Source organism: Orycteropus afer, unplaced genomic scaffold (genome assembly GCF_000298275.1).
Source record: "Orycteropus afer afer isolate SDZICR_OR568_19922 unplaced genomic scaffold, OryAfe1.0 scaffold00281, whole genome shotgun sequence".
Lineage (NCBI taxonomy): Eukaryota > Metazoa > Chordata > Mammalia > Tubulidentata > Orycteropodidae > Orycteropus > Orycteropus afer.
The window spans coordinates 470,721-483,775 of NW_006921868.1; the positions used below are offsets into that span (position 1 = coordinate 470,721).

Consider the following 13,055-nt stretch of genomic DNA (forward strand, 5'->3'; position numbering starts at 1 on the left):
CAAACCCACCAGCCACTCCTCGGAAAGAAGGTTGGGCAATCTACTTCCGTAGTGATACTGCCTCAGAAACCCAAGGAGGGGTCGCTATGAGTCGGATCTGACTTGACAGCAGTGTGTTTGGTTTTTGTTTTTTCTCTGTCTCCCATGCCTATACACTTTTTGATCCATCCTGCTCTCTATTACGGTTTGTGTCCCTCTTAAATGTGTGTTGGAGTCCTAACCCCTATACCTGTGGATGCTATCCTGTCTGGGAACAGGGTATTCTGTTGTGTTAATGAGTCATATCCATGTAGGGTATGTCCTGAGTCTCATCACATCTGAGTTATAAGGAGCACCACAGACACAGGAACAAGGGGAAGATAGATGCCACAAGAACCAAGCAACCAAGGAACAGACGCTGAAAGACATAAGGATCTTTCCCCAGCTGACACACAGAGAGAGACAGATCCTTCCCCTAGAGCAGGTGCTCTGACTTTGGATGTCTAGCCTTCTGAACTGTGAGAAAATAAACGTCTGTTCTTTAAAGCCAACTACTTGTGGTATTTGTGTTATAGCAGCACTGGAGACAAACACATAGCCCCTGAACTGGCCAGCCCGTAGGTGCTGACACATAAGGCAACACTCTAGTTCTGGGTTAAACCACAGATGGAAGCTTAGGCAGTCTAGAAATAGTGAGACCCCAGCCTCGGTCATAACAGGGGCCATAGGGCAGAGCTAAGGGGAGGGAGAGAGAGGCCCTTCCTGAAGCGAGTCCTTGCCATAAGGGAGAAGTGGGGGGGGATGCTGTGACTGACAATCTTGGTTGCTGTGTGTCCTTGAACAAACTGGTTCCCTCTCTGTGCGACCGTGCCTTCCTGTGTCAAAGGACAGGGCTGCTCCCACCCTCTGAGTCCCTTCCAGCTCTGACAACCTATCAGTAATTCTCATGTTAGGCAGGACTGTGGTCAGCTCTATACATGAGCTTGTCCACTCATCTTGACCTCCTTGCCAGATAGGTATTAGAGTTTCCGTTTTATTAAAGAAGAGGCTGAGGGTCTGAGAGGCAGTGACAGCTGCTCAAGGTCACACAGTGAGGGGCAGGGCAGGGATTTGAGCCCAGATCTCAATTCATGGTTCATGTGGTGCCTCTGTGAACAAGAGGCAACCCACCCCAAGCCACCAAAAAGAAGGAAAAGCAGAAACCCCTGGTGAGCTCAGTGGCCAGACCCTTGCTAACAAGGCCAAGCTCCTTGCCCCTCACCCCCGGCCCAGTGCAGTGCTTTGTTGACAAGTGTGGAGCATGGTGGCTTGGTCTCCAACACTGTACAGGACATGCCCTGCCCTCACAAACATTTTGGCATTTGGGACTCAGCTCAGAGGCTGTCCCTGACTATCCCTCTCTGGTGTGTCCTGCCTTTTAATTCATTGTTTTCACAGCCATGTGCACTCTCTCCAGCTCTCTCATTTCCTCATTGTCTTGTTAGAACTCCACGTGGGCAGACTCCTCATCTGTATTTTCCACTGGGATGTCCCAGAATTTGAACATAGTTGTTGTCGTTGTTGTTATGTGCCATACTTATCATGTGACTAGAAACAAAGACTGAGTGAAGAGCCCAGTGCATAGCGGTAGAAACATTTTGGAAGAAAGGAAGAGAGGGAAGGAGGAAGGAAGAGAAGGAAGGAGTAGGGAGGGAGGGAGGAAGGGAGTGGGCAGCTTGGTTTAGTGGATAGAACCTGGCCTGGGAACCAGAAGAGCAAGGTTCAAATGCTTGCTGTCCTCTCCCCTCTGAGCCTCAGTGTTTCTATCTGTAAAACTGGAGTGGGAGAAGAAACAGCTGAAGGTTAGTTCTGGCCTGATGTTGGCTTGCTTCTGTTCTAGCTGCTTACCCCAGGATTCTGAGCCAAGGTGTTTAGCCTGCAAGCACCCCTTGTGGACTCTCTCCTTTTCAGCAGGTCTCACCTTTATGCACAAGCTTTTCAATGCCTTTTGACTTCCTTTCCTTGGGTATTTATTAGACCCCTCACTTTACTGAAGAAGAGACTGAGGGTCTGAGAGGTGCTCAAGATCACTCAGTGAGGGGCAAAGCAGGGATTTGAAATCAGGGAGTATTTCTTGACTGGTGTCTGGCCTTTGTTATCCCTGGACTGAAGGTCATTTAGTGCAGGACTCACAAATTCAAATGATCACAGAGTGTGAGGCAGGGGGTATGAGTGAGTGATGTGGGCCAGGTATAAGTTGGGGGATACAAAAGGGAGTGCTAAGGACTGTAACAAATGGAAGATTACACACCCTTCCCAATGGGCAGCCTCTACTCAGATCCCACCTCCTGTTGCCTTGCTGGGATGTGGGCCGGTGCTGCTAGATCTATTTAAAGTCAGAAGTCGTAATTTTTCATATGTGAACTTTCCAACGTTTTAAATGGTGGCAACTTACTGAAACACAGAACAACCCAAAACAACAAAACTTATCTTGTAAACCATGATCTGGCCAGCAGGTGGCTGGTTTGTGACTTCTCTCCCTTCCTCAATGCCATCCTCTCCCTTCCCTCAATGGTTGCAAAATATTTCAGACACAAAACCAAAGTCCTCTCTGTATGTAATCCATCAGCTCAGAAAATGATTAAACTGGGTCTTTGCCTAACGTTGGGAAAAAGAAAAGGAAAGAAAGGGAAACCCTTTCTTCCTGTCAACCGTTTATGGAAGTCTTCTCCAACTATGCTGGAGAATGTTATTATCTGCTTGCTCCAGTGTTAGATGCTTATAACTCTCTCACTGGCTGGAGAAGCCAAGAGCTGGCAGACAGTGGGCTAGACTTCCTAGACCCTTTGGAATTCATTCTGCCACTTCTGTCAAATCACTGAAGTGTAGACAATGTGGCAGGATATGCCTGCAGTGAAAGGAAAGCTGCTGTTTTGGTTTGTTGACATCACTTCCCCACTTGTGAAAATAGCACTCCCTTCCTTTGGGGAGCAGCCCCTCTCCTTCCCCATGTGGTTCACCAATCATGGGACTCGCTCCTCTCCCTCTAGCCATGGGATTGGCTCCTGATATGCACAAGACTCAAGCCAGGCCAATCACAGACCGTCCTTGGACTTTTCTCTATAGATTCTAGGAGAGAAAGGCTCTCTCTTTCCTCTGGAGTTGCAGAACTGGCAGGTATGGGACAACTGTTCTGGAGAGACCAATACCCAGATAGTGTTGTTGTGTTGTTGTTATATGCCGTCGAGTTGGACCCGACTCATAGCAACCCCTCCTTGGGTATCCGAGGCAGTATCAGTACGGAAGTAGATTGCCCAACCTTCCTTCCGAGGAGTGGCTAGTGGGTTTGAACCCCAAGCCTTCTGGTTAGCAGTCAAGTGCCTTAGATACTATGCTACCAGAAAGATGCAGGGACATTATCCTGGATCCAGCCATGCCTGAGGCTAGAGTCACCTTCTCAGTTATGTAAGCCATTAGGTTGATGCTCTCTTGCTTCATCTAAGTTGTGAGATTCAGCCATCTGCAGCAAGCACAGCAAAATCCTAATATGTGCAGGAGAACCTTATGACTCTTCCAACAGACGTACATGATGTTTGTTCTGTCCCCTGAAATACCGAGGTCCAGTGAGGTCAGACGACTTACCCAAGATCATTCTCTATTCAATGTCAAGGTAGTATTCAACCTGGGCTTATCTAATTTACATTGAAGGCTCATTTCTCTAGACTGGTGGTTCTCAAACTAGGTTCCTCAGACTCTGATGGATACGTAGAATTTACCACAGATGCCACAGAAGGCAAAAGTGAGACGGATTCTGCTCTACCTCCTAGTTTGGTGGGTAGCAGCTGGGGTCTTAAAAGCTTGTGAGCAGCCACCCACGATACAATAATTGGTTTCTATTTGCCTAGAACAGAGAAGAAGGAGATCCAGGAATCGGAGTAGGAAATGGACCACAGGTTTAATTGCCTCCATAGACTCTTAGCCCCATTACTATGAGACCAGAAGAAATGGGTGATGCCTCACTACTGGTACTGAACATTTTGACGAAGCATCCAATAGGTGGATCCTGATCAAAAAGAGAAAATACATGGAACAGAAGTTCAAACTCATATGGAAATCAGATTTGTGGATCCATGGAAACTGGTGGAAACCCTCAATCTAATGCCTGGAAATAATCTTTAAACCTTGAACCAAAACTATCCTATGAAGCCATTGTTAGACTGTAGTTTAGCCCAATCAATGAAGGATGTTTGCCTTGAGTATATCACTCTTATTAAGAATTAGCTACATGAGTGTTAACTGACAACCATTAATCCAAAGCATAGATAAGAACTTCAAGGAGCAGAGAGCCTCAATTAATGGTAATGAAAGCATATGGGATGATATAGTGAGAATGGTGACACGTGTGAAGTATGTAACCAATGTCACTGAACAGTGCATGTAGAAACTGTGAATGGTGTGTGTTTGGTTGTGCATACTGTCACCAAAAATAAATAAAATATTATTTTAAAAAGGAAATGAAATTATATAATCAATAAAAGCAGTTGTTGTAGCTAAACAATTAGGTATGTCTAAATGGAGAGTGTATCCAAGATCATATATAGGGTTGGCAGACAATGGGCCTATAAGTTCATGTGAATGATCAGAATTCCCAGGTGTATAGTAGAGCTGACAAGGGGCAAGGTATGGTTATTGCTTGGTCAACAGCCAGCTACCCAGAGGGACCGAGTAGTTGATCCTGCGGGCTTGGGACCATAGTCGCAGGGGACATCAAGCTCAATTGGCATAACAAACTATACAAAACATTGTTCCACCTACTACTTTGGCGAGTAGCGACTGGGACCTTAAAAGCTAGGAAGCTGCCATCTAGATGCAACAATGGGTCTCTCCTCGTCAAGAAGAAAGAAGAAAACCAAAATTAATGGAAACAATCAGTCCTAGCGACTGGTACACCATCCAATCTGCAACCTATACAACTATGAGACCAGAAGAACTAGATGGTGCCCAGCTACCACTGCCATCCACTTGGAAGGGATGTAGGAGATCCTGCATAAAGAGGGAGAACAATGTGGAACAAAACTCAAAATCATTTGGAGGCAAAAAAAAAAAAAAAAAGAAGAAGGTGGGGACCAGGTTTGCTGGTCCAATAGAGCCTGGTGTAACCACTGAGACTATGGCCCCTAGCTGCCCTTCAGGTCTGGAATTGAACCCACAACTGTGGTTTCCAGCCAAACAAAGTACAGGCATGTGAGTTAAACATTTATCTCAAGTAGACACACGCCCTGAAGAGAACAATCATGGGAGAAGGAAGGGCTGCTTATGCACAGGGAGATAGCTCAGGGTGCAGAAGAGTATGAAGGGATGGACACTGGGAGGAGGTAACTATGGGGAGGAAGTAGGAGGGGAGCTGCTGCATTGTAAATTTTGGTCAATGACATGAGACAAAGTATATGTGAACTGCTGTATGAAAAGTGAATTTACTCTGTAAATCTTCACCCAAATCCTAAAAAAAAAAGAAATAAAACCATCTTTTAAAATTAAAAAAAAAAAAAGCAGTTGTTGTTATGTGCTGTTGAGTCAGACCTGACTCATGGCAACCCTCCTTGGGTTTCCGAGGCAGTATCACTTTGGAGCTCTGGTAGCATAGTGCCTAAGGCACTTGACTGCTAACCAGAAGGCTGGTGGTTCAAACCCACCAGCCACTCCTCGGAAGGAAGGTTGGGCAATCCTACTTCCGTAGTGATACTGACTCGGAAACCCAAGGAGGGGTCGCTATGAGTTCAAACCCACCAGCCACTCCTCAGAAGGAAGGTTGGGCAATCCTACTTCCGTAGTGATACTGCCTCGGAAACCCAAGGAGGGGTCGCTATGAGTCAGGGCTGACTCGACGGCAAACAACAACAACAACAACAACAACATCACTATGGAAGTAGATTGCCCCATCTTCCTTCTGAGGAGGGCTGGTGGGTTTGAACCGCCAGCCTTCTGGTTATCAGTCAAGTGCCTTAGGCACTATGCTACCAGAGCTCCTAATAAAAGTGGTAGTAAAACAAAAGCTAAAATAATACAACCACCACAAGAACAAGGCAGTGTAGACAGCAGTAGAGGGAGCTTGGACACCTCTGCATCACTAGGACACTTGAGCTCTTGCCATTTTCCAGCAATTCACTAAGTCCTTCTCTATGAATCATTTTTTTCACTCCCCACAAGCTATGAGCTAGGGGCTAATGACATCCCCACTGAACAGATGAGGAAACTGAGGTCCAGGACGCTAATTACTAAGGTTCAATAAGTGAGTAGTTGCCTGTATGTTACAGGCTGCCATCCTTCTCCACCTCTCATCTTAAAATACCCCTTCTGTCTCCTCCTGCCATTTCAGTATTAATTATTGTTTCCTTCTGGGGCCTCAAAGCCCTGTCCATTTGTCAGGCTCCTTTTGGAACATGCAAAGCACTCTAAGAGGAGCTTTGCCTTGAGCCTGATCAGTTACTGCTTAGTGGAATCAGCTGGCAGGCAGCGGAGTGGGGAGGTGGTGCCCAGAGCAGGGTCAGGGGTTGTATTTGGGGCCAAATGATGAGCTTCAGCATCCGGCTGAGCTCTTGACCTCCACACACTCACCTTGCCCGCTTCCTCATCCATTCCCTTTCGAGCTGAGAAACAAGTTCCTCTGAGGAGTTTTCTTTTCCAAGCGACCAGAGGTCTTTTGGTGTCAGTGGCTTCCTGTAGCCCCTCCAGACCAGCCTGCAAAAGAAGGTCACCAGGGAAAGCTCCGCCTGCTGGGAAACTGTGTGACCCTGGGATAGTCACTTTTCCTCTCTGCACCTCCACTAGCCCCTAGGTAGAATAAAAACTATCAACTGCACCTAACATTTGCAAGACACTTCTCAGTTTACAAGGAGCCCCAGGGTGCAGTGATCAAGTGCTCAGCTACTAGTTGAAAGGTCTGAATGGTTTGAACCCATGAGTCACTCTGTGGGAGAAAGGTGTGGCAGTCTGCTTTCATAATGATTCCAAACCAACTGCCACTGAGTTGATCCCAACTCAAAGTGACTCCCACTGGTTTTCCAAGGCTCTAAATCTTTATGAGGGAGCTCTGGTAGCATAGTGCCTAAGGTACTTGACTGCTAACCAGAAGGCTGGCGGTTCAAACCCACTAGCCACTCCTCGGAAGGAAGGCTGGGCAATCCTACTTCCGTAGTGATACTGCCTCGGAAACCCAAGGAGGGGTCGCTATGAGTCGGGGCCGACTCAACGGCAAATAACAACAACAACAACAAATCTTTATGAAAGCATACTACCTCATCTTTCTTCTGTGGAGCAGCTGGTGGGCTTGAACCACTGACCTTCTGGTTAGCAGCCAAATGCCTTAACCACTACACCATCAAAGCAGCCTTGGAAACCCTAACAGGGCAGTTCTATTCCGTTCTGCAGGGTCTCTATGAGTTGGAATTGACTCAATAGCAACAGACTTGGTTTTAGTTTCAGTTTATCCAAATCATCTTATTTTATTCACATGTGAACCTAAATTATTTAAAATTATGTTTGACCCATTTTACAGATTAGGGAAAAAACAGGCTCAGAGGTTAAGTGAAGATGGATGGATGAAAGCCTGGCCGGACTTGGTCGGCATGGGGGAAACCTTGGGGGAGATGGGGAGAGCTGTGGTGAGAAAGGAGAGCAGCAGGCGCAGGTGGGTGGGGGCACCATCCCAGCCCTTGCCCTGCCATTATACTTACCCAGAAACCCACCAGAACATGGCCTTGGAAGGGAAGGAGGCCCCAGCCTCTGGACATGGATTCTGGAAAAGACAAAAGATGGGGCTGAGGAAGCCTGGGTCTCACATTCCAAGGTGAGTACGTGGCAAGGGGAACCAAAGGTAGGAAAACAGGATGTGCTGGTCATGAGCTTATCAAAAACATGCAAGGAGGTATCCTGAAGCAGACACAATGGGCCTGATGCAGAGCAAAAAAGACATTGGGCCACAAGACTGACAGTGTCCACGGGTCAGAACTAGCAAGTACTGAAAACAACTATTGCTGATACTGAGACTAAGATGTTCTCCAAGCAAGGACTACATGTAACACAGACAACAATGCCATCAACTACATCCCACAGTGACTGTGTTGAGGAGGTAAGAAGGGGCCTGTCCTGCGATTCTGCCAGCATTCTATAGAGGCTGCACCATTTCCACTCTTCAACTGGCCACTTCACATCTCTGCCATCATAGCCTGTTACCAATTTTTAAAATTGTTTGCCATTCTGATAGGCAAAATAATAATTAAAGAAATGCTCCATTATAGTTTTGATTACTTGAGCAGCTGAACATCTTTTTATATGATCTCTGATCAACTGTATCTTCCTCAGAAAGTCTTTCCTAATGTCTCAATCTAGTTCAGGGTTACCTGTTGTTCATTCTCAAGGACCGTGAACTTCTTCAGAGCACTTATTCCAGTTGTAATTTTCCATAAAATCAAACCAAACTTACTGCCATTGAGTCGATTTCGACTCATAGCAACCCCTCCTTGGTTTCCGAGGCAGTATCACTATGGAAGTAGATTGCCCAACCTTCCTTCTGAGGAGTGGCTGGTGGGTTTGAACTGCCAGCCTTCTGGTTAGCAGTCAAATGCCTTAGGCACTATGTCACCAGAGCCATAGAGTTGTGTAACTGTGTAACTAGATTGTCAGGTGCATGAAGGCAGGGACTATCTGCTTGGTCACCATAGATTCCTCAGCACCTACCTGTGGCATGGAGCAGAGGTCAGCAAAATACAGCTCATGGGCCAAATGTGGCCTGTTTCTGCAAATAAAGTTTCATTGGAACACAGCCACACTTATTTTTTTAAGTATTGCTTAAGGCTACTTTTGTGCTACTACAGCAGAGTTGAGCACTTGCGACAGAGATTGTGTGGCCTGCAAAACCTAAAATATTTGCTATCTAGCTCTGTACAGAAAAAGTTGACCAACCTCTGGCATAAAATAGACATTCAATACCCATTGCTGAGTGAATTACAAATTCAAAATCAATGTTCTTTTAGGTCACATGGGGAGACAAGAGATCTGAATTGGAGCAGGGGAAAGGGAGGTACGGGGATGGCGACCTGGTTACTTACAGACTGCTGGGGTTCTTCAGGAAATAAGGGGGGTTGATCCGCCAGGCAGGACAGCACAAACTGCGCCACAACTAGAGCCAAACACAGATAGGTCGACAGATGGTGGAAAGGGTCACTCTGGAAGCCCTGTGGGAGAGAAAGGAGACTTTCCCACTGAGTCTTGGCAGGTAGCAGCAGCCCACTGGGGCTCGTAAGTAGCACAGGTTGGAGAGGGTGCCCGTAAAGGGAGAAAAGGTTGAGGCTGAAGAGGGTTTCTACAGATGGGAATGCTACCAAGGCAGGGTCATGGGCTTTAGAAACCAGTCTCCCAGCATTCCTGGGAGTCCAGATTCACAAACACCTGACTTACACACATTTTGTCCATACAAACGGGGAGCCAGAGCCATGTCTGGGATTCGCCCACAGCCCCTTAGACATCAGTTGAAGGGACACTTCACCTTTCTTCTTGTATCATGAAGGGAAACCTTATTCCACTTCAGGCCCCACCCCAGTCATCCATCCCAGCATCTGTGTGGCCAATATTTTCTGGTTTATAGGGAAGGGGACTAATCTGATTGAGCAATGATTCTGCCTTGAGCACATCTAAGGGCCCTTATATGCAATGTCCCATCAAGTCCCTCCCAGTCCCCTGGACCCAGCTGGGGTTTACTGCTCTGTTTTACTAATGGGGAAACCAAGGCTCAGAGAAGCAGTAGCACCTTGCTTAAGGACACACAGACTATATGACCCAAATCATGAGCTTCTGTTACTCACAGTTGCTTTAGCCTGCCTGGCATCACTGCCCCTTTGTCTCGTTATAGCACCTAATTTTCTCTCCCCTTGCTCAGGCATGTGGCTCATGGGGAACAGACCACTTCAAGGGGAAGCAGATGACCAAGGCTTGGCCCATGAGTATATTCCAGATCCCTGGCAATCATTGGTTTAGGAATGGACATAAGACATCAACTTGACCGATAACAGCAGGAACCATCAGGAGATCTTGCTTCTGGCTTTGCTACATCAGTAGAACTTCAATCTTCTTGCCACCTCACTAGTGAATGATGCTAACATAGAGAAATCAGAGCTGACATACAGAGAGTAACAGCAATATAATGGTGCCATTTGAGCACTCATATCTGGCTGTGCCTGAATTCCCCTTGGAGGTCCCACAAGCATGGGCAAATAAATCCCCTCAAAACCATTGTGTAGGAGTCTGTGCTTGTGTGGTGCATGAATGAAGGCATGGAAGTATGTGTCTGGTATGCAAGTGAAGTGTGTGATGTGAGTATGTAAGACAATGGGCATTTATATAGATAAAAAATGTGTGTGTGGGTGATGGGCACTTGTGATGGTTAATTTTATGTGTCCACTTGGCTAGGCTCTGGGGTTTGGTTGTCTGATCATATGCTAGTCTAGATGTTGCTGTGAGAAGATATGATTAACATTTACAGTCAGTTGACTTTAAGTGGATCACCTTCCATATGTGTGCGAGGCTCATCCAGTTAGCTGAAGGCCTTAAGCACAAAAACTAAGGTTTCCTGAAGGGAGAAGACTTCTGCCTCAAAACTATAATGCAAACATTTTGCTGGAGGTTTAAGCCTACCACCTGGTCTACAGACTTTGGATTTGTCAGCCCCCAAGATTGCATGAGCCAATTCTTTAAAATCTCTTTCTCTCTCATTCTCCCTCTCTCTCTTTCCCTTTTCTCTGTGTGCACACACACACACACACACACAAAACCTGACTCATACCAACCTTGTAGGACACAGAAGAACTGCCCTATACAGTTTCTGAGACTATAAATCCTTATGAAAGCAGACTGCCTCATTTTTCTCCTGTGGAGTGGCTGAGGGGTTCAAATTACTGACCTTCTGTTTAGCAGCTGAGTGCCTTAACTGTGCCACCAGAGCACCACACACACACACACACACACACACACACAGAGTCCCTGTGTGGTGTAAATAGTTATACAACCAAAAGGTTATCAGTTCAAATGCAATCACAGGCACAGGTCCCTTGGAAGAAAGGCCTGGTGTACCTACTTTTGAAAGGTCACAACCAATGAACACCCTATGGAGAACAGTCCTACTCTGAAACACATGGGGTAGCCATGAATTGGCATCAACCTGTGGGCAATTGATTTGCCCTTTGGTTTTATATATACCTCCTGTTGGTTCTGTTTCTTTGGAGAACGCTGATTAATTACAGTACACACTGTGTGTGAGGGAGTCAATTTGTGGGCCTCTAGAGTGTAAGTGAGTGCAGTGTGTGTGTGTGTAGGTCTGTGTAGAGAATAAGTTGTGTGTGCAAAGAAAAGGAGAAAAGATGGGCCCAAGGCCTGAAACCACATAGTAGCTTCCCCAGGTGGCCCAGGCCTCCACTTACCCCTTGTGAGGCCTGCTGGGCACTGCTGGTGGCTGGCAAGAAGCAGCAGAGCAGCCAATACCCGAATAGCACCCCAGAAGCCTGGACTCCCTTCTTCCTCTCCACATGGATAATGAACAGGGCAAAACTCTAGATAAGAGAGTCAGGAAGGGCCCCTTAAGGCAAGGGCTGGGGAGGGAGCTCAGCTCCACCCTCTCCCTCACCCTCCACCAGGGCTGGGAAGGCAGCAGCTTGGGAAAGCCAAGGTCCAGACTCAGGATGGCTTTACCATTGTGGTGAGCCACACAGTAGGGTGAATCAGGAATTCTGGGGCCTGTGGTATTCCCTGCTGGATTTTCCAAAGTGAGACAGCCACGTTGGAGGTACACAGGACTAGTAGGGTACACCCAAGCACCTGAGGAGAGAGGCTCAGATAAGGCTGGTGGGTAAAAGAAAGATGGCAGCATCTAGTCAGTAACTCACTGCTGGCAAGTCGATTCCAACTCATAGAGACCCCTTCTTTGGTTTCTGAGGCAGTATCTCTACAGAAGTAGATTGGCCAACCTTCCTTCCGAGGAGTGGCTGGTGGGTTTGAACTGCCAGCCTTCTGGTTAGCAGTCAAATGCCTTAGGCACTACACCACCAGGTTAAGTGATGGCTCTGCAGTTTCCGGGATGAGGTCCTATAACGGACCGATGTCATAATTTCACAGTGCCAGTGTGAAGAACACATCAGAAACACATAAAGGAGTTTGTACAACTTTCTGACACAATAGCCCAAATCAACTCTGTTTTCTAAAATGCAGGAGGTGCCTCAACAGTCCATAAGTGAGATGACTAGGTACGAGACAAAGAGCTCCGGTGGCATACTAAGGCATTTGACTGCCAACTAGAAGGTTGGTGGTTCAAACCCACCAGCCACTCTGTGGAAGGAAGACTGGACAATCTACTTCCGTAAACATTACCACCTTGCAAACCCAATGGGGGTCACTATGAGTTGGAATTGACTTGGTGGCAGTGAGTTTGGTTTTCTTGGTTTAAGTATGAGACACAGTCTGAGATGGAATTTACTCACAAGGTGAAGTTATACCCTTTCAAGTCTCTTTCAGTTCCCACCGTTAAATCAAGGAGGAAGTCTCAGTTGGGATCAAACATGATTCTAAAAACTCTTTAAAACATGCCGATCTCTTTTTTGAAGGAGACAAAGAAGAGAGAGTGTGCACATGGGGGAGAGAAAGACAGAGCAGAGCACATGACAGGAATTATTAAAAGTACCAAGGAGCCATGTGTGGGGCAGTGGTTAACCAAAAGGTTGCTAACTGAAAGGTTGGGGGTTTGAACCCATCAGCTGCTCCACAGGAGAAAGACATGGTGGTCTGCTTCCATAATGATTTGCTGCCTTCATAACCTACTACACAAAAAACATTGTTCCACATTCTACCTTGGTGAGTAGCAAGTGGGATCTCAAAAGCTTGCAAATGGCTATCTAGGTGCAACGATGGGTCTCTCCTCATCCCAAACAAAGAAGAATGAAGAAAACCAAAGACACATGGAAACGATTAATCCAAGCGATTGGTACACCATGTGATTCTCAGCCTATACGAGTATTAGACCAGAAGAACTAGATGGTGCCTGGCTACCACTGTCA

At 46.6% G+C, this 13,055-nt stretch overlaps 1 protein-coding gene across 1 annotated transcript in view; it reads right to left on the reverse strand.

Annotated features, from left to right (window-relative positions):
• The window catches only part of ABCC6 (ATP binding cassette subfamily C member 6), a 99,726-nt gene that overhangs the window by 81,326 nt on the left and 5,345 nt on the right, over positions 1-13,055 (reverse strand). The window contains exons 3-7 of the mRNA XM_007950587.1: positions 11,698-11,823; positions 11,430-11,558; positions 9,066-9,191; positions 7,692-7,753; positions 6,574-6,696 (exon numbers count right to left, since the gene is read on the reverse strand). Coding sequence (XP_007948778.1) covers positions 6,574-6,696; positions 7,692-7,753; positions 9,066-9,191; positions 11,430-11,558; positions 11,698-11,823 — 566 coding nt within the window. The remainder of the gene's footprint in view (positions 1-6,573; positions 6,697-7,691; positions 7,754-9,065; positions 9,192-11,429; positions 11,559-11,697; positions 11,824-13,055) is intronic.